Source organism: Oncorhynchus mykiss, chromosome 9, assembly GCF_013265735.2.
Source record: "Oncorhynchus mykiss isolate Arlee chromosome 9, USDA_OmykA_1.1, whole genome shotgun sequence".
NCBI classification, from domain to species: domain Eukaryota; kingdom Metazoa; phylum Chordata; class Actinopteri; order Salmoniformes; family Salmonidae; genus Oncorhynchus; species Oncorhynchus mykiss.
Genome location: NC_048573.1, coordinates 15,216,006 through 15,237,075, shown reverse-complemented (window position 1 = coordinate 15,237,075; position 21,070 = coordinate 15,216,006). Strand labels below are relative to the sequence as shown.

At 40.6% G+C, this 21,070-nt stretch overlaps 1 protein-coding gene across 1 annotated transcript in view; it reads right to left on the bottom strand.

The window, feature by feature from the left end:
* Window positions 1–19,479, bottom strand: part of LOC118965999 (basement membrane-specific heparan sulfate proteoglycan core protein-like) — a 30,509-nt gene extending 11,030 nt beyond the window's left edge. The window contains exons 1-8 of the mRNA XM_036987397.1: window positions 19,222–19,479; window positions 18,196–18,468; window positions 16,176–16,448; window positions 14,100–14,372; window positions 11,866–12,138; window positions 9,350–9,622; window positions 7,051–7,323; window positions 5,026–5,298 (exon numbers count right to left, since the gene is read on the bottom strand). Of these exons, the coding sequence (XP_036843292.1) occupies window positions 5,026–5,298; window positions 7,051–7,323; window positions 9,350–9,622; window positions 11,866–12,138; window positions 14,100–14,372; window positions 16,176–16,448; window positions 18,196–18,468; window positions 19,222–19,438 (2,128 nt within the window). The 5' untranslated portion in view covers window positions 19,439–19,479. The remainder of the gene's footprint in view (window positions 1–5,025; window positions 5,299–7,050; window positions 7,324–9,349; window positions 9,623–11,865; window positions 12,139–14,099; window positions 14,373–16,175; window positions 16,449–18,195; window positions 18,469–19,221) is intronic.
* Between the last annotated feature and the right edge of the window lie 1,591 nt (window positions 19,480–21,070).

The following is a 21,070-nucleotide window of genomic DNA, read 5'->3' as shown; positions in this document are numbered from 1 at the left end:
TATGAGAAAATGTATTTGCATAACAAATTAACTAAATAGTAAAAACATGATGTTTAACCAATTTTCAAAACCTTTAAATTGAATTTACAGAAATATAATCTCTATTGTTCTCTGTAAAATGTTCAATGTTGATTGTATGAATCTGGAACATGTTGATTGATTTAATTACTTATGCATCTAATTCATTATGTTAAATGTTTAATTATCACTTTTCCTTTTATTATTTTGGCAAAATAGCAGGTGTTTTGGTGTAAGTTTTTAAAAATAGAGATAAATAGACAACGCTAGATGGAAAAAAACTAATTTTACTATAAACATTGCCATTGACGGCTTCCACCATTAAAAACTAGTCAACTGGGTTGGGATTCCTATGGTTTGGGAGTGATCAGCCAATGATCAGAGAATATTGTCTTCCTCCAATTGGGTTGCCTCATAGAGAAAGATAGAGGACTCTAGTGCCTAAAAGCATGTTTTTGCATGGGCAGCACTATTGAGGACTTTCACCATTTTTAAGTATTCAACTGGGTTGGACTTCCTATGGGTTAAGAAAGGATCACATACTTCCATTCAGGTCATCAAGGGGGAGAGCCAATTAATTACAATTGTGAGTAAACATTCCATAACTGCAGGTGGCAGTATATCACCAACCTTGATGTTTTACCACTTCAAACAACACACTAGGTGGCAGTGTGAACCCTTTCTGTTTGTTTACCAACTCATAGAAATAGTAGAAGAAGACAATTGACGATTTCTAAATGGAGATGGCCTCAATGAAGCTGCCCATCTTCTCACAGATGCCATAATGCGACATACAGGTAGACAATAATGCAATGTCTATCTAAGTCCATGTGTTACCTATGGTTTGTAAACCAAGTTTTAGACCAGAACATTGGTCCCACTATCCAGAACCAGTGAATTGAGACCATAACAAGACAAAGACCAAATGTGTGTGTTCTTGAGTGGTCTCAAGACCAAGACCACTAGATCCTGAGTGGTCTCAAGACCAAGACCACTAGATCCTGAGTGGTCTCAAGACCAAGACCACTAGATCCTGAGTGGTCTCAAGACCAAGACCACTAGATCCTGTGTGGTCTCAAGACCAAGACCACTAGATCCTGTGTGGTCTCAAGGCCAAGACCACTAGATCCTGTGTGGTCTCAAGGCCAAGACCACTAGATCCTGAGCACATGGGCCCTTTCTGCAATTGTAAGAAGCTCAAGTAAAGTAAACTTGAGTACAGTACATTAGAACACAGTACAGTACAGTAGAGAACAGTTGAATACATTCAAGTAGAGTACAGTAGAGCAGGCTACAGTTCAGTAGAGCACAGCACAACAGAGTAGGGTACAGTTCAGAAGAGCACAGTACAATAGAGTAGGGTACAGTTTAGTAGAACACAATACAGTACAGTAGAGAACAGTACAACACATTCAAGTAGAGTACAGTAGAGTAGGGTACAGTTCAGTAGAGCACAGCACAACAGAGTAGGGTACAGTTTAGTAGAACACAATACAGTACAGTAGAGAACAGTACAACACATTCAAGTAGAGTACAGTAGAGTAGGGTACAGTTCAGTAGAGCACAGCACAACAGAATAGGGTACAGTTCAGAAAAGCACAGTACAATCGAGTAGGGTACAGTACAGTAGAACACAGTACAATACATTCAAGTAGAGTAGAGTACAGTTCAATAGAGCACAGTACAAAATAGTAGGGTACAGTTCAGTAGAACACAGGGAAATAAAGTAAGGTATAGTTCAGTAGAGCACAGTAGATTAAGGTACAGTACAGTAGAGCACAGTACAATAGAGTAGGGTAGAGTTCAGTAGAGCACAGTACAACAGAGTAGGGCAGAGTTCAGCAGAAAACAGTACAACAGAGTAGTGTACAGTTCAGCAGAAAATAGTACAATACGGTCAACTAGAGTACAATAGAGTAGGGTACAGTTCAGCAGAAAACAGTTCAGTAGAGTACAGTACAGTAAAGCAGGGTACAGTTCAGTAGAGTACAGTACAATAGAGTAGGGTACAGTTCAGTAGAGCACAGTACAATAGAGTAGGGTACAGTTCAGTACAGCACAGTACAGTAGAGTACAGTAGAGTAGGGTACAGTTCAGTAGAGCACAGTACAATAGAGTAGGGTACAGTACAGTAGAGTACATTAGAGTAGGGTCCAGTACAGTAGAATACAGTAGACTAGGGTACAGTACAGTAGAGCACAGTATAGTACAGTACAAAAGAGTATAGTTCAGTAGAGCACAGTACGTTAGAGTAGGGAACAGTTTAGTAGATTACAGTAGAGTTCAGTATAATAGAGTAGGGTACAGTGCAGTAGAGCACAGTGTAATGGAGTATTGTATAGTTCAGTAGAGCACAGTACAATAGAGTAGGGTACAGTTCAATAAACTACAGTACTATAGAGTAGGGTACAGTACAGTAGAGCAGAGTACAATAGAGATCGGTATAGTTTAGTAAAGCACAGAACAGTAGAGTAAGGTATAGTTCAGTAGACTACAGTTGAGTACAGCCAAATAGAGCAGGGTATAGTTCAGTAGAGCACAGTGCAATACATTCAACTAGAGTACAGATCAGTAGAGTATGTTACAGTTCAGGAGAGTACAGTAGAGCACGGTACAACAGAATAGAGTACAGTTCAATAGAGCACAGTGCAAAAGAGTAGGGTACAGTTCAGTAGAGCACAGTGCAACATAGTAGGGTATACAGTAGAGCACAGTACAATAGAGTAGGGTACAGTTCAGTAGAGCACAGTGCAATAGAGTAGGGTATAGTTCAGTAGAGCACAGTGCAACATAGTAGGGTATACAGTAGAGCACAGTGCAATAGAGTAGGGTACACTTCAGAAGAGTACAATGCAACAAAGTAGTGTACAGATCAGTAGAGCACAGTACCATAGAGTAGGGTACAGTAGAGTACAGTATAGTAGGGTACAGATCAGTAGATTACAGTAGAATAGGGTACAGTACGGGAGAGCACAGTACAAAAGAGTATTGTACAGTACAGTAGAGTACAGTAGAGTAGGGTACAGTACAGTATAGTACATTATAGTAGGGTACAGTACAGTAGAGTAGGGTACAGTACAGTTGAGTACAATAGAGTAGGGTACAGTACAGTAGAGTACAGTAGAGTAGGGTACAGTACAGTAGAGTACAGTATAGTAGGGTACAGTACAGCAGAGTACAGTAGAGTAGGGTACAGTAGATTAGAGGACAGTAGAGTAGGGTACAGTACAGTAGAGTACAGTACAGTACAGTAGAGTAGGGTACAGTACAGTATAGTAGGGTACAGTACAGTACAGTACAGTAGGGTACAGTACAGTAGAGTACAGTAGAGTAGGGTACATTACATTAGAGGACAGTAGAGTAGGGTACAGTACAGTAGAGTAGGGTACATTACATTAGAGTACAATAGAGTAGGGTACATTACATTAGAGGACAGTAGAGTAGGGTACAGTAGATTAGAGGACAGTAGAGTAGGGTACAGTACAGTAGAGTAGAGTAGAGTAGGGTACAGTACAGTACAGTACAGTAGAGTAGGGTACAGTACAGTAGAGTAGGGTACAGTACATTAGAGGACAGTAGAGTAGGGTACAGTACAGTACAGTACAGTAGAGTAGGGTACAGTACAGTAGAGTAGGGTACATTACATTAGAGGACAGTAGAGTAGGGTACAGTACAGTAGAGTAGGGTACAGTACAGTAGAGTAGGGTAGGGTACAGTAGAGTAGAGTACAGTAGAGTATTGTACAGTACAGTAGATTACTTTAGAGCAGGGTACAGTAGAGTACAGTACAGTAGAGTATTGTACAGTACAGTAGTATATAGTAGTAGTGTTTTGGTCAAATGTTTGTCAATGTTTGGCGTCTTGGAGGGTTGGAACCCCCCTGTTCGCTATACATCTCAATACTCTACACTTTTTCCTGAATTGTGCACTTGTCCACTACCCACATGGTGGTGCTCTGGGACAGTTCAGTAGAGTACAGTACAATATAGTAGGGTACAGTACAGTAGAGTACAGTCGAGTACAGTAGAGCAGGGGATAGGGAAGTAGAGTACAGCAGAGTAGGGTACAGTCCGGGAGAGCACAGTACAATAGAGTAGGGTACAGTACAGTAAGGTACAGTACAGTAGAGTACAGTAGAGTAGGGTACAGTACAGTAGAGTACATTAGAGTAGGGTACAGTACAGTAGAGTACAATAGAGTAGGGTATAGTACAGTAGAGTAGGGTACAGTACAGTAGAGTAGGGTACAGTACAGTAGAGTACAGTAGAGTAGGGTACAGTACAGTAGAGTACATTAGAGTAGGGTACAGTACAGTAGATTAGGGTACAGTACAGTAGAGTAGGGTACATTACATTAGAGGACAGTAGAGTAGGGTACAGTACAGTAGAGTAGGGTACAGTACAGTAGAGTAGGGTACAGTAGAGTATTGTACAGTACAGTAGATTACAGTAGAGTAAGGTACAGTAGAGTACAGTACAGTAGAGTATTGTACAGTACAGTAGTATATAGTAGTAGTGTTTTGGTCAAATGTTTGTCAATGTTTGGGGTCTTGGCGGGTTGGAACCCCCCTGTTCGCTATACATCTCAATACTCTACTCTTTTTCCTGAAGTGTCCACTACCCACATGGTCGTCCTCTGTAACATAGTTGGTAGATTATGGCACATGCAACATTAACATGTAGATTTGCTGCCCGTGTTGTAACAGACACCATAATGGCACAGATACAAAGATGAAACCTCTATATAAATGTTTTCCTTTATGTTCAAACATGAAGTTCAGGAGTCAGTGTTTGGGACAGACTCCTCTCAATAGAAATAGGTGTATAAACAATGACTCTGTTCTATACTAAAATAACAATATGTTTGCTATTGTTTAACAGAACAACAGAAAATGTTTCACTGTCCCAATCATTTTAGAGCTCCTTGTAAAGAATTCTGACACGCAGACCCTGATTGACTCAATATAAATAGTCAACAACATCAATAAAGCACAACAAAGTAACTCACCTTTTACAGTGAGAGTGACAGGATCACTTGGTTGTGAAGATGTGGGTCTAGACACTCTGTTCCCTTCACACCAGTACTGACCAGCCTGACCAGTCTGGGTGATGGGGATGGTGATATCTATGACTTTACTGGTCTCATCAGGAAGGTGTTGGTTGTTTTTGTACCAGTAGTACCTCCAGTCTGTGTAGCCTGGTATGACACACTGCAGACTGACTGTCTCTCCAGAGTAGAGGAGACCCTGAGGAGTGACACTCACTGAGGCCACAGGCAGAGCTGTAGAAAGACGCATGTAGTTAGTTGATTCATACATAGAATCTGATCTATCATGATTAAATGTAGTTAGTTGTTTGATACATAGAATCTGCTCTATCATGATTAAATGTAGTTAGAGCACCAATCTTACAGGCGGGTACAGTACAGAAGAGTACAGTAGAGTAGGGTACAGTACAGTTGAGTACAGTAGAGTAGGGTACAGTACAGTTGAGTACAGTAGAGTAGGGTACAGTACAGAAGAGTACAGTAGAGTAGGGTACAGTACAGTTGAGTACAGTAGAGTAGGGTACAGTACAGAAGAGTACAGTAGAGTAGGGTACAGTACAGAAGAGTACATTAGAGTAGGGTACAGTACAGTACAGTAGAGTAGGGTACAGTACAGAAGAGTACAGTAGAGTAGGGTACAGTACAGAAGAGTACAGTAGAGTAGGGTACAGTACAGTACAGTACAGTAGAGTAGAGTAGGGTACAGTACAGTTGAGTACAGTAGAGTAGGGTACAGTACAGTACAGTACAGTAGAGTAGGGTACAGTACAGTTGAGTACAGTAGAGTAGAATACAGTACAGTAGTATATAGTAGAAATGTTTTGGTCAAATGTTTGTCAAAGTTTGGGGTCTTGGAGGGTTGGAACCCCCCTGTTCGCTATACATCTCAATACTCTACACTTTTTCCTTATTTGTGCACATGTCCACTACCCACATGGTGGTCCTCTGGGACAGTTAAGTAGGGTACAGTACAATAGAGTAGGGTACAGTACAGTAGAGTACAGTCGAGTACAGTAGAGTACAGTAGAGCAGGGGACAGTACAGTAGAGTACAGTAGAGTAGGGTACAGTTCAGTAGAGTACAGCAGAGTAGGGTACAGTACAGTAGAGTACTGTCGAGTACAGTAGAGCAGGGGACAGTACAGTAGAGTACAGTAGAGTAGGGTACAGTACAGTAGAGTACAGCAGAGTAGGGTACAGTACAGTAGAGTACTGTCGAGTACAGTAGAGCAGGGGACAGTACAGTAGAGTACAGTAGAGTAGGGTACAGTACAGTAGAGTACAGTAGAGTATGGTACAGTTCAGTAGAGTACAGTAGAGTAGGGTACAGTAGAGTAGGGTACAGTTCAGTAGAGTACAGTAGAGTAGGGTACAGTTCAGTAGAGTCCAGTAGAGTAGGGTATAGTTCAGTAGAGTACAGTAGAGTAGGGTACAGTTCAGTACAGTACAATAGAGTAGGGTACAGTTCAGTAGAGTAGTATATAGTAGTAGTGTTTTGGTCAAATGTTTGTCAATGTTTGGGGTCTTGGAGGGTTGGAACCCCCCTGTTGTCTATTCATCTCATTACTCTACTCTTTTTCCTGTAGTGTGCACTACCCACATGGTCGTCCTCTGTAACATAGTTGGTAGATTATGGCACATGCAACATTAACATGTAGATGTGCTGCCCGTGTTGTAACAGACACCATAATGGCACAGATACAAAGATGAAACCTCTATATAAATGTTTTCCTTTATGTTCAAACATGAAGTTTATGAGTCAGTGTACAGGACAGACTCCTCTCAATAGAATACAGTGTGTGTATTAACAATGACTCTGTACTGTATTAAATTAACATGTTTGTTATTGCTTAACAGAACAACAGAACATGTTTCACTGTCCCGATCATTTTAGAGCTCATTGTAACTAAGAATTCTGGCACACAGACCATGATTGACTCAATATAAATAGTCAACAACATCAACAAAGCACAACAAAGTAACTCACCTTTTACAGTGAGAGTGACAGGATCACTTGGTGGTGAAGATGTGGGTCTAGACACTCTGTTCCCTTCACACCTGTACTGACCAGCCTGACCAGTCAGAGTGATGGGGATGGTGATATCTATGACTTTACTGGTCTCATCAGGAAGGTGTTGGTTGTTTTTGTACCAGTAGTACCTCCAGTCTGTGTAGCCTGGTATGACACACTGCAGCCTGACTCTCTCTCCAGAGTAGAGGAGACCCTGAGGAGAGACACTCACTGAGGCCACAGGCAGAGCTGTAGAAAGACACATGAAGTTAGTTGATTCATACATAGAATCTGCTCTATCATGATTAAATGTAGTTAGTTAATTCATACATAGAATCTGCTCCATCATGATTAAATGTAGTTAGTTGATTCATACATAGAATCTGCTCTATCATGATTAAATGTAGTTAGTTGATTCATACATAGAATCTGCTCTATAATGATTAAATGTAGTTAGTTGATTCATACATAGAATCTGCTCTATCATGATTAAATGTAGTTAGTTGTTTCATACATAGAATCTGATCTATAATGATTAAATGTAGTTAGAGCACCAATCTTACAGGCAGGTACAGTACAGTAGAGTACAGTAGAGTAGGGTACAGTACAGTAGAGTACATAAGAGTAGTGTACAGTACAGTAGAGTACAGTAGAGTAGGGTACATTACATTAGAGGACAGTAGAGTATGGTACAGTACAGTAGATTACAGTAGAGTAGGGTACAGTACAGTTGAGTACAGTAGAGTATTGTACAGTACAGTAGATTACAATATAGTAGGGTACAGTACAGTAGAGTACAGTAGAGTAGGGTACATTACATTAGAGGACAGTAGAGTATGGTACAGTACAGTAGATTACAGTAGAGTAGGGTACAGTACAGTTGAGTACAGTAGAGTATTGTACAGTACAGTAGAGTATAATAGAGTAGGGTAGAGTACAGTGTAGTACAGTAGAGTAGGGTACATTACATTAGAGGACAGTAGAGTAGGGTACAGTACAGTTGAGTACAGTAGAGTATTGTACAGTACAGTAGAGTACAATAGAGTAGGGTACAGTACAGTAGAGTAGAGTACAGTAGAGTAGGGTACATTACATTAGATGACAGTAGAGTAGGGTACAGTACAGTTGAGTACAGTAGAGTATTGTACAGTACAGTAGAGTATAGTCATAGTGTTTTGATCAAATAGATGGCAATGTTTGGGGTCTTGGAGGGTTGGAACCTCCCAGTTCGCTATACATCTCAATACTCTACACTTTTTCCTGAATTGTGCACTTGTCCACTACCCACATGGTAGTCCTCTGGGACAGTTCAGTAGAGTACAGTACAATAGAGTAGGGTACAGTACAGTAGAGTTCAGTCGAGTACAGTAGAGTACAGTAGAGCAGGGGACAGTGAAGTAGAGTACAGCAGAGAAGGGTACAGTACAGTAGAGTACAGTCGAGTACAGTAGAGCAGGGGACAGTATAGTAGAGTACAGTAGAGTAGGGTACAGTACAGTAGAGTACAGTAGAGTAGGGTACAACACGGGAGAGCACAGTACAATAGAGTAGGGTACAGTACAGTAAGGTACAGTAGATTACAGTAGAGTAGGGTACAGTACAGTAGAGTACAATAGAGTAGGGTACAGTACAGCAAGGTACAGTAGATTACAGTAGAGTAGGGTACAGTACAGTAGAGTACAATAGAGTAGGGTACAGTACAGTAGATTACAGTAGAGTAGGGTACAGTACAGTAGAGTACAGTAGAGTATTGTACAGTACAGTAGAGTATAGTAGTAGTGTTTTGGTCAAATGCATGTCAATGTTTGGGGTCTTGGAGGGTTGGAACCCTCCTGTTGTCTATACATCTCAAAACTCTACTCTTTTTCCTGAAGTGTCTACTACCCACATGGTCGTCCTCTGTAACACAGTTGGTAGAATATGGCACATGCAACATTAACATGTAGATGTGCTGCCCGTGTTGTAACAGACACCATAATGGCACAGATACAAAGATGAAACCTCTATATAAATGTTTTCCTTTATGTTCAAACATGAAGTTTATGAGTCAGTGTACAGGACAGACTCCTCTCAATAGAATACAGTGTGTGTATTAACAATGACTCTGTACTGTATTAAATTAACATGTTTGTTATTGCTTAACAGAACAACAGAACATGTTTCACTGTCCCGATCATTTTAGAGCTCATTGTAACTAAGAATTCTGGCACACAGACCATGATTGACTCAATATAAATAGTCAACAACATCAACAAAGCACAACAAAGTAACTCACCTTTTACAGTGAGAGTGACAGGATCACTTGGTGGTGAAGATGTGGGTCTAGACACTCTGTTCCCTTCACACCTGTACTGACCAGCCTGACCAGTCAGAGTGATGGGGATGGTGATATCTATAACTTTACTGGTCTCATCAGGAAGGTGTTGGTTGTTTTTGTACCAGTAGTACCTCCAGTCTGTGTAGCCTGGTATGACACACTGCAGCCTGACTCTCTCTCCAGAGTAGAGGAGACCCTGAGGAGAGACACTCACTGAGGCCACAGGCAGAGCTGTAGAAAGACACATGAAGTTAGTTGATTCATACATAGAATCTGCTCTATCATGATTAAATGTAGTTAGTTGATTCATACATAGAATCTGATCTATCATGATTAAATGTAGTTAGTTGATTCATACATAGAATCTGCTCTATCATGATTAAATGTAGTTAGTTGATTCATACATAGAATCTGCTCCATCATGATTAAATGTAGTTAGTTGATTCATACATAGAATCTGCTCTATCATGATTAAATGTAGTTAGTTGATTCATACATAGAATCTGCTCTATAATGATTAAATGTAGTTAGTTGATTCATACATAGAATCTGCTCTATCATGATTAAATGTAGTTAGTTGTTTCATACATAGAATCTGATCTATAATGATTAAATGTAGTTAGAGCACCAATCTTACAGGCAGGTACAGTACAGAAGAGTACAGTAGAGTAGGGTACAGTACAGTAGAGTACATAAGAGTAGTGTACAGTACAGTAGAGTACAGTAGAGTAGGGTACATTACATTAGAGGACAGTAGAGTATGGTACAGTACAGTAGATTACAGTAGAGTAGGGTACAGTACAGTTGAGTACAGTAGAGTATTATACAGTACAGTAGAGTACAATAGAGTAGGGTACAGTACAGTAGAGTACAGTAGAGTAGGGTACATTACATTAGAGGACAGTAGAGTATGGTACAGTACAGTAGATTACAGTAGAGTAGGGTACAGTACAGTTGAGTAAAGTAGAGTATTGTACAGTACAGTAAAGTATAATAGAGTAGGGTAGAGTACAGTGGAGTACAGTAGAGTAGGGTACATTACATTAGAGGACAGTAGAGTAGGGTACAGTACAGTTGAGTACAGTAGAGTATTGTACAGTACAGTAGAGTACAATAGAGTAGGGTACAGTACAGTAGAGTAGAGTACAGTAGAGTAGGGTACATTACATTAGAGGACAGTAGAGTAGGGTACAGTACAGTTGAGTACAGTCGAGTATTGTACAGTACAGTAGAGTACAATAGAGTAGGGTACAGTACAGTAGAGTAGAGTACAGTAGAGTAGGGTACATTACATTAGAGGACAGTAGAGTAGGGTACAGTACAGTTGAGTACAGTAGAGTATTGTACAGTACAGTAGAGTATAGTCATAGTGTTTTGATCAAATAGATGGCAATGTTTGGGGTCTTGGAGGGTTGGAACCTCCCAGTTCGCTATACATCTCAATACTCTACACTTTTTCCTGAATTGTGCACTTGTCCACTACCCACATGGTAGTCCTCTGGGACAGTTCAGTAGAGTACAGTACAATAGAGTAGGGTACAGTACAGTAGAGTTCAGTCGAGTACAGTAGAGTACAGTAGAGCAGGGGACAGTGAAGTAGAGTACAGCAGAGAAGGGTACAGTACAGTAGAGTACAGTCGAGTACAGTAGAGCAGGGGACAGTATAGTAGAGTACAGTAGAGTAGGGTACAGTACAGTAGAGTACAGTAGAGTAGGGTACAACACGGGAGAGCACAGTACAATAGAGTAGGGTACAGTACAGTAAGGTACAGTAGATTACAGTAGAGTAGGGTACAGTACAGTAGAGTACAATAGAGTAGGGTACAGTACAGCAAGGTACAGTAGATTACAGTAGAGTAGGGTACAGTACAGTAGAGTACAATAGAGTAGGGTACAGTACAGTAGATTACAGTAGAGTAGGGTACAGTACAGTAGAGTACAGTAGAGTATTGTACAGTACAGTAGAGTATAGTAGTAGTGTTTTGGTCAAATGCATGTCAATGTTTGGGGTCTTGGAGGGTTGGAACCCTCCTGTTGTCTATACATCTCAAAACTCTACTCTTTTTCCTGAAGTGTCTACTACCCACATGGTCGTCCTCTGTAACACAGTTGGTAGAATATGGCACATGCAACATTAACATGTAGATGTGCTGCCCGTGTTGTAACAGACACCATAATGGCACAGATACAAAGATGAAACCTCTATATAAATGTTTTCCTTTATGTTCAAACATGAAGTTTATGAGTCAGTGTACAGGACAGACTCCTCTCAATAGAATACAGTGTGTGTATTAACAATGACTCTGTACTGTATTAAATTAACATGTTTGTTATTGCTTAACAGAACAACAGAACATGTTTCACTGTCCCGATCATTTTAGAGCTCATTGTAACTAAGAATTCTGGCACACAGACCATGATTGACTCAATATAAATAGTCAACAACATCAACAAAGCACAACAAAGTAACTCACCTTTTACAGTGAGAGTGACAGGATCACTTGGTGGTGAAGATGTGGGTCTAGACACTCTGTTCCCTTCACACCTGTACTGACCAGCCTGACCAGTCAGAGTGATGGGGATGGTGATATCTATAACTTTACTGGTCTCATCAGGAAGGTGTTGGTTGTTTTTGTACCAGTAGTACCTCCAGTCTGTGTAGCCTGGTATGACACACTGCAGCCTGACTCTCTCTCCAGAGTAGAGGAGACCCTGAGGAGAGACACTCACTGAGGCCACAGGCAGAGCTGTAGAAAGACACATGAAGTTAGTTGATTCATACATAGAATCTGCTCTATCATGATTAAATGTAGTTAGTTGATTCATACATAGAATCTGCTCCATCATGATTAAATGTAGTTAGTTGATTCATACATAGAATCTGCTCTATCATGATTAAATGTAGTTAGTTGATTCATACATAGAATCTGCTCTATAATGATTAAATGTAGTTAGTTGATTCATACATAGAATCTGCTCTATCATGATTAAATGTAGTTAGTTGTTTCATACATAGAATCTGATCTATAATGATTAAATGTAGTTAGAGCACCAATCTTACAGGCAGGTACAGTACAGAAGAGTACAGTAGAGTAGGGTACAGTACAGTAGAGTACATAAGAGTAGTGTACAGTACAGTAGAGTACAGTAGAGTAGGGTACATTACATTAGAGGACAGTAGAGTATGGTACAGTACAGTAGATTACAGTAGAGTAGGGTACAGTACAGTTGAGTACAGTAGAGTATTGTACAGTACAGTAGAGTACAATAGAGTAGGGTACAGTAGAGTAGGGTACATTACATTAGAGGACAGTAGAGTATGGTACAGTACAGTAGATTACAGTAGAGTAGGGTACAGTACAGTTGAGTACAGTAGAGTATTGTACAGTACAGTAGAGTATAATAGAGTAGGGTAGAGTACAGTGGAGTACAGTAGAGTATGGTACATTACATTATAGGACAGTAGAGTAGGGTACAGTACAGTTGAGTACAGTAGAGTATTGTACAGTACAGTAGAGTACAATAGAGTAGGGTACAGTACAGTAGAGTAGAGTACAGTAGAGTAGGGTACATTACATTAGAGGACAGTAGAGTAGGGTACAGTACAGTTGAGTACAGTAGAGTATTGTACAGTACAGTAGAGTATAGTCGTAGTGTTTTGATCAAATAGATGGCAATGTTTGGGGTCTTGGAGGGTTGGAACCTCCCAGTTCGCTATACATCTCAATACTCTACACTTTTTCCTGAATTGTGCACTTGTCCACTACCCACATGGTAGTCCTCTGGGACAGTTCAGTAGAGTACAGTACAGTAGAGTTCAGTCGAGTACAGTAGAGTACAGTAGAGCAGGGGACAGTGAAGTAGAGTACAGCAGAGAAGGGTACAGTACAGTAGAGAACAGTCGAGTACAGTAGAGCAGGGGACAGTATAGTAGAGTACAGTAGAGTAGGGTACAGTACAGTAGAGTACAGTAGAGTAGGGTACAACACGGGAGAGCACAGTACAATAGAGTAGGGTACAGTACAGTAAGGTACAGTAGATTACAGTAGAGTAGGGTACAGTACAGTAGAGTACAATAGAGTAGGGTACAGTACAGCAAGGTACAGTAGATTACAGTAGAGTAGGATACAGTACAGTAGAGTACAATAGAGTAGGGTACAGTACAGTAGAGTACAGTAGAGTATTGTACAGTACAGTAGAATATAGTAGTAGTGTTTTGGTCAAATGCATGTCAATGTTTGGGGTCTTGGAGGGTTGGAACCCCCCTGTTGTCTATACATCTCAAAACTCTACTCTTTTTCCTGAAGTGTCTACTACCCACATGGTCGTCCTCTGTAACACAGTTGGTAGAATATGGCACATGCAACATTAACATGTAGATGTGCTGCCCGTGTTGTAACAGACACCATAATGGCACAGATACAAAGATGAAACCTCTATATAAATGTTTTCCTTTATGTTCAAACATGAAGTTTATGAGTCAGTGTACAGGACAGACTCCTCTCAATAGAATACAGTGTGTGTATTAACAATGACTCTGTACTGTATTAAATTAACATGTTTGTTATTGCTTAACAGAACAACAGAACATGTTTCACTGTCCCGATCATTTTAGAGCTCATTGTAACTAAGAATTCTGGCACACAGACCATGATTGACTCAATATAAATAGTCAACAACATCAACAAAGCACAACAAAGTAACTCACCTTTTACAGTGAGAGTGACAGGATCACTTGGTGGTGAAGATGTGGGTCTAGACACTCTGTTCCCTTCACACCTGTACTGACCAGCCTGACCAGTCAGAGTGATGGGGATGGTGATATCTATAACTTTACTGGTCTCATCAGGAAGGTGTTGGTTGTTTTTGTACCAGTAGTACCTCCAGTCTGTGTAGCCTGGTATGACACACTGCAGACTGACTCTCTCTCCAGAGTAGAGGAGACCCTGAGGAGAGACACTCACTGAGGACACAGGCAGAGCTGTAGAAAGACACATGAAGTTAGTTGATTCATACATAGAATCTGATCTATCATGATTAAATGTAGTTAGTTGATTCATACATAGAATCTGATCAATCATGATTAAATGTAGTTAGTTGATTCATACATAGAATCTGATCTATCATGATTAAATGTAGTTAGTTGATTCATACATAGAATCTGATCTATCATGATTAAATGTAGTTAGAGCACCAATCTTACAGGCAGGTACAGTACAGAAGAGTACAGTAGAGTAGGGTACAGTACATTAGAGGACAGTAGAGTAGGGTACATTACATTAGAGGACAGTAGAGTAGGTTACAGTACAGTTGAGTACAGTGGAGTAGAGTACAGTACAGTTGAGTACAGTAGAGTATTGTACAGTAGAATACAGTAGAGTAGGGTGCAGTACAGTTGAGTACAGTAGAGTATTGTACAGTACAGTAGAGTATAGTAGTCATGTTTTGATCAAATAGATGGCAGTGTTTGGGGTCTTGGAGGGTTGGAACCCCCCTGTTCGCTATACATCTCAATACTCTACACTTTTTCCTGAATTGTGCACTTGTCCACTACCCACATGGTAGTCCTCTGGGACAGTTCAGTAGAGTACAGTACAATAGAGTAGGGTACAGTACAGTAGAGTACAGTCGAGTACAGTAGAGTACAGTAGAGCAGGGGACAGTAAAGTAGAGTACAGCAGAGTAGGGTACAGTACAGTAGAGTACTGTCGAGTACAGTAGAGCAGGGGACAGTACAGTAGAGTACAGTAGAGTAGGGTACAGTACAGTAGAGTACAGTAGAGCAGGGTACAGTTCAGTAGAGTACAGTAGAGTAGGGTACAGTTCAGTAGAGTAGGGTACAGTAGAGTAGGGTACAGTAGAGTAGGGTACAGTTCAGTAGGGTACAGTTCAGTAGAGTACAGCACAATAGAGTAGGGTACAGTACAGTAGAGTACAGTCGAGTACCGTAGAGTACAGTAGAGCATGGGACAGTAAAGTTGAGTACAGCAGAGTAGGGTACAGTACAGTAGAGTACTGTCGAGTACAGTAGAGTAGGGTACAGTTCAGTAGGGTACAGTTCAGTAGAGTACAGTAGAGTAGGGTACAGTTCAGTAGAGTTCAGTAGAGTAGGGTACAGTTCAGTAGAGTAGGGTACAGTTCAGTAGAGTAGGGTACAATAGAGTAGGGTACAGTACAATAGAGTAGGGTACAGTTCAGTAGAGTAGGGTACAGTACAATAGAGTAGTGTACAGTACAGTAGAGTACAGTGGAGTAGGGTACAGTACAGAAGAGAAGTGTGTAGTAGTAGTAGTATTTTGGTCAAATGTATGTCAATGTTAGGGGTCTTGGAGGGTTGGAACCTCCCTGTTGTCTATACATCTCAATACTCTACTCTTTTTCCTGAATTGTCCACTACCCACATGGTGGTCCTCTGTAACTCAGTTGGTAGATTATGGCACATGCAACATTAACATGTAGATGTGCTGCCCGTGTTGTAACAGACACCATAATGGCACAGATACAAAGATGAAACCTCTATATAAATGTTTTCCTTTATGTTCAAACATGAAGTTCAGGAGTCAGTGTTTGGGACAGACTCCTCTCAATAGAAATAGGTGTATAAACAATGACTCTGTACTGTACTAAATTAACATGTTTGTTATTGCTTAACAGAACAACAGAACATGTTTCACTGTCCCAATCATTTTAGAGCTCATTGTAACTAAGAATTCTGGCACACAGACCATGATTGACTCAATATAAATAGTCAACAACATCAACAAAGCACAACAAAGTAACTCACCTTTTACAGTGAGAGTGACAGGATCACTTGGTGGTGAAGATGTGGGTCTAGACACTCTGTTCCCTTCACACCTGTACTGACCAGCCTGACCAGTCAGAGTGATGGGGATGGTGATATCTATGACTTTACTGGTCTCATCAGGAAGGTGTTGGTTGTTTTTGTACCAGTAGTACCTCCAGTCTGTGTAGCCTGGTATGACACACTGCAGACTGACTCTCTCTCCAGAGTAGAGGAGACCCTGAGGAGAGACACTCACTGAGGCCACAGGCAGAGCTGTAGAAAGACACATGAAGTTAGTTGATTCATACATAGAATCTGCTCTATCATGATTAAATGTAGTTAGTTGATTCATACATAGAATCTGCTCTATAATGATTAAATGTAGTTAGTTGATTCATACATAGAATCTGCTCTATCACGATTAAATGTAGTTAGTTGTTTCATACATAGAATCTGATCTATAATGATTAAATGTAGTTAGAGCACCAATCTTACAGGCAGGTACAGTACAGTAGAGTACAGTAGAGTAGGGTACAGTACAGTAGAGTACATAAGAGTAGTGTACAGTACAGTAGAGTACAGTAGAGTAGGGTACATTACATTAGAGGACAGTAGAGTATGGTACAGTACAGTAGATTACAGTAGAGCAGGGTACAGTACAGTTGAGTACAGTAGAGTATTGTACAGTACAGTAGAGTACAATAGAGTAGGGTACAGTACAGTCGAGTACAGTAGAGTAGGGTACATTACATTAGAGGACAGTAGAGTATGGTACAGTACAGTAGATTACAGTAGAGTAGGGTACAGTACAGTAGAGTACAGTAGAGTAGGGTACATTACATTAGAGGACAGTAGAGTAGGTTACAGTACAGTTGAGTACAGTAGAGTAGAGTACAGTACAGTTGAGTACAGTAGTCATGTTTTGATCAAATAGATGGCAATGTTTGGGGTCTTGGAGGGTTGAAACCTCCCAGTTCGCTATACATCTCAATACTCTACACTTTTTCCTGAATTGTGCACTTGTCCACTACCCACATGGTAGTCCTCTGGGACAGTTCAGTAGAGTACAGTACAATAGAGTAGGGTACAGTACAGTAGAGTACAGTCGAGTACAGTAGAGCAGGGGACAGTAAAGTAGAGTACAGCAGAGTAGGGTACAGTACAGTAGAGTACTGTCGAGTACAGTAGAGCAGGGGACAGTACAGTAGAGTACAGTAGAGTAGGGTACAGTACAGTAGAGTACAGTAGAGTAGGGTACAGTTCAGTAGGGTACAGTTCAATAGAGTACAGTAGAGTAGGGTACAGTTCAGTAGAGTTCAGTAGAGTAGGGTACAGTTCAGTAGAGTAGGGTACAATAGAGTAGGGTACAGTACAATAGAGTAGGGTACAGTTCAGTAGAGTAGGGTACAGTACAATAGAGTAGGGTACAGTAGAGTAGGGTACAGTACAATAGAGTAGTGTACAGTACAGTAGAGTACAGTGGAGTAGGGTACAGTACAGAAGAGAAGTGTGTAGTAGTAGTAGTGTTTTGGTCAAATGTATGTCAATGTTTGGGGTCTTGGAGGGTTGGAACCTCCCTGTTGTCTATACATCTCAAAACTCTACTCTTTTTCCTGAAGTGTCCACTACCCACATGGTCGTCCTCTGTAACATAGTTGGTAGATTATGGCACATGCAACATTAACATGTAGATGTGCTGCCCGTGTTGTAACAGACACCATAATGGCACAGATACAAAGATGAAACCTCTATATAAATGTTTTCCTTTATGTTCAAACATGAAGTTTATGAGTCAGTGTACAGGACAGACTCCTCTCAATAGAATACAGTGTGTGTATTAACAATGACTCTGTACTGTATTAAATTAACATGTTTGTTATTGCTTAACAGAACAACAGAACATGTTTCACTGTCCCGATCATTTTAGAGCTCATTGTAACTAAGAATTCTGGCACACAGACCATGATTGACTCAATATAAATAGTCAACAACATCAACAAAGCACAACAAAGTAACTCACCTTTTACAGTGAGAGTGACAGGATCACTTGGTTGTGAAGATGTGGGTCTAGACACTCTGTTCCCTTCACACCTGTACTGACCAGCCTGACCAGTCAGAGTGATGGGGATGGTGATATCTATAACTTTACTGGTCTCATCAGGAAGGTGTTGGTTGTTTTTGTACCAGTAGTACCTCCAGTCTGTGTAGCCTGGTATGACACACTGCAGACTGACTGTCTCTCCAGAGTAGAGGAGACCCTGAGGAGAGACACTCACTGAGGCCTCAGGCAGAGCTGCAGAAAAACACAAACATTAAGGCAAATGCAGTTCATGTTCCAATATTTTCAAAATATGATCACCATATTTCTTTTATTGTGAGAAGAAAAAAAAAAGATTATATTTTTGTTATATAACGAAGAATACTGACACACAGACCATGATTGACTCAATATACCCTGAGTGCACAAAACATTAAGGACACCTTCCTTATATGGAGTTGCACCCCCCACCCATTTTTCCCCCAGAACAGCCTCATATTGTTGGGGCATGGACTCTACAAGGATCCGAAAGCATTCCACAGGGATACTGGACCATGGTGTCTCCAATAATTCCCACAGTTGTGTCAAGTTGGCTGGATGTTTTTTGGGTGGTGGAACATTCTAGATATACATGGGAAAATGTTGAGTGTGAAAAACCCGGCAACGTTGCAGTTCTTGACACAAACCGGTGCACCTGGCACCTACTACCATACCCCGTTCAAAGGCACTTAAGTCTTTTGTCTTGCCCATTCACCTTCTAAATGTCACACATACACAAACCATGACTCAATTGTCTCAAGGCTTAAAAATCCTTCTTTAATAACGGTCTCCTCCCCTTCATCTACACAGATTGAAGTGGATTTAACAAGTGACATCAATAAGGGATCATTGGTCTCAGCTGTTTAGTCTATGTCATGAAAAGAGCAGTGTTCTTAATGTTTTGTGCACTCAGTATAAATAGTGTCCATCTGTTTGACAAAGAAAAACACACACTACAAAGTTACTCACCATTCAGGGTGATAGTGACAGGATCACTGATGATTGATATGGATCTGGACTGGATCTCTCCCTGACACCAGTAGAGACCCTGGTCAGACTCAGCAGCTCTACTGATGGTGAGGGTGTCTCCTGTTCTAGTGTGTCTGACAGACTGGGACACTACATTATCATTCATGTCTTTGTACCACTTATAGCTCCAGATACTGTCAGACCCAACTGAACACATCAGAGTAACTGTCTCTCCAGGGAACACCGGGTTTGGCTTCACAGTCAGTGAAGCTTTGGGAAAGGCTGAGGAAACAGAGATTAGACACATACATTGGCTATTTCATATTACACTGATATAGTGATACAAGCAATTGTAGGCAACTTACCAGTGACACTTATGGTGACATAATCCAGACAAAATCAACTTTAAAAATCACAAATAAAGAAATAGGATGAATCATTAAGAGATGGAGGCTTGATGAAGTGAACAAATATCTACCATCATCATCTTCACAGTGTCCAGAGTTGATGGTTGTATTCAGCACTACAACAAAGAAAGTCACATTGCACAAATATTAGCTCTAAATAAATAACAACATGCCATATTCATGTTACTGATCACCACATACTTTATACTTCCTGTACTTTATTTTAAAGGTGCAATCTGCAATTTCCACAAAGATTTTAGCCCTTTTAAATGAATAATAGCCATTCGTTCTGAAAGAGTATAACTTCTAATTGCCTCATTAGGAAAAAACATGTGATTCCACATCAAATCAAATGTTTTGGAACACTACACATACCAAATCAAATTGTATTTGTCACGAGCACCGAATACAACAGGTTTAGTAGACCTTACAGTGAAATGCTTACTTAGAAGCCCTTAACCAAAAATCCAGTTCAAGATAGAGTTAAACAAATATTTACTCAATGAACTAAAGTAATAAATAGTCAAATTAAAAGAACAGGCACCACACTGCCAGGTCTCTGACCTCCTCCCTATACGCTTTGCCTATTTGATGGTTCGTCTGAGGGCATAGTGAGATTTCTTTAAGGGTCCGGATTAGTGTACCGCTTCATGAAAGCGGCAGCTCTAGCCTTTAGCTCAGTGTGGATGTTCGCTGTAATCCATGTCTTCAGGTTGGGATATGTACGTACGGTCACTGTGGGGACGATGTCGTCAATGCACTTATTGATGAAGATGGTGACTGAGGTGGTATACTCCTCAATGTCATTGGTCATCTGACCACTTCCGTAAGGAGCAAGTCACTGGTACTTCCTGCTTTAGTTTTTGCATGTAAGCAGGAGTCGGGAGGATATAATTATTGTCAGATTTGTCAAATGGAGGGCGAGGGAGAGCTTTGTATGCATCTCTGTGTATGGAGTAAAGGTGGCCTAGAGTTTTTTTCCTCTGGTTGCACATTCAACATGCTGGTAGAAATCTGGTAGAACTGATTTAAGTTTGCCTGCATTAAAGTCCCCGGCCACTAGGGGCACTGCTTCTAGATGCACATTGTCTTGTTTGCTTATGTCCTTATACAGCTTGTTGAGTATGGTCTTAGTGCCAACATCGGTTTGTGGTGGTAAATAGATGGCTACGAATGATATAGATGAGAACTCTCTTGGTAGATAGTGTGGTCTACAGATTATCATGAGGTACTCTACCTCAGGTGAGCAAAACCTTGAGACTTCTTTAATATTAGAAATCGTGCACCAGCTGTTATTTACAAACGGACACACACCCCCGCCTCTCGTCTAACCAGACATAGCTTCTCTGTCCTGCCAATCCTAACATATGCATTCCTCTTTTCCAATTGGGTGAGAGCTGTGCACATGGATCTTCACATATGATCACATAACCTTTCACATT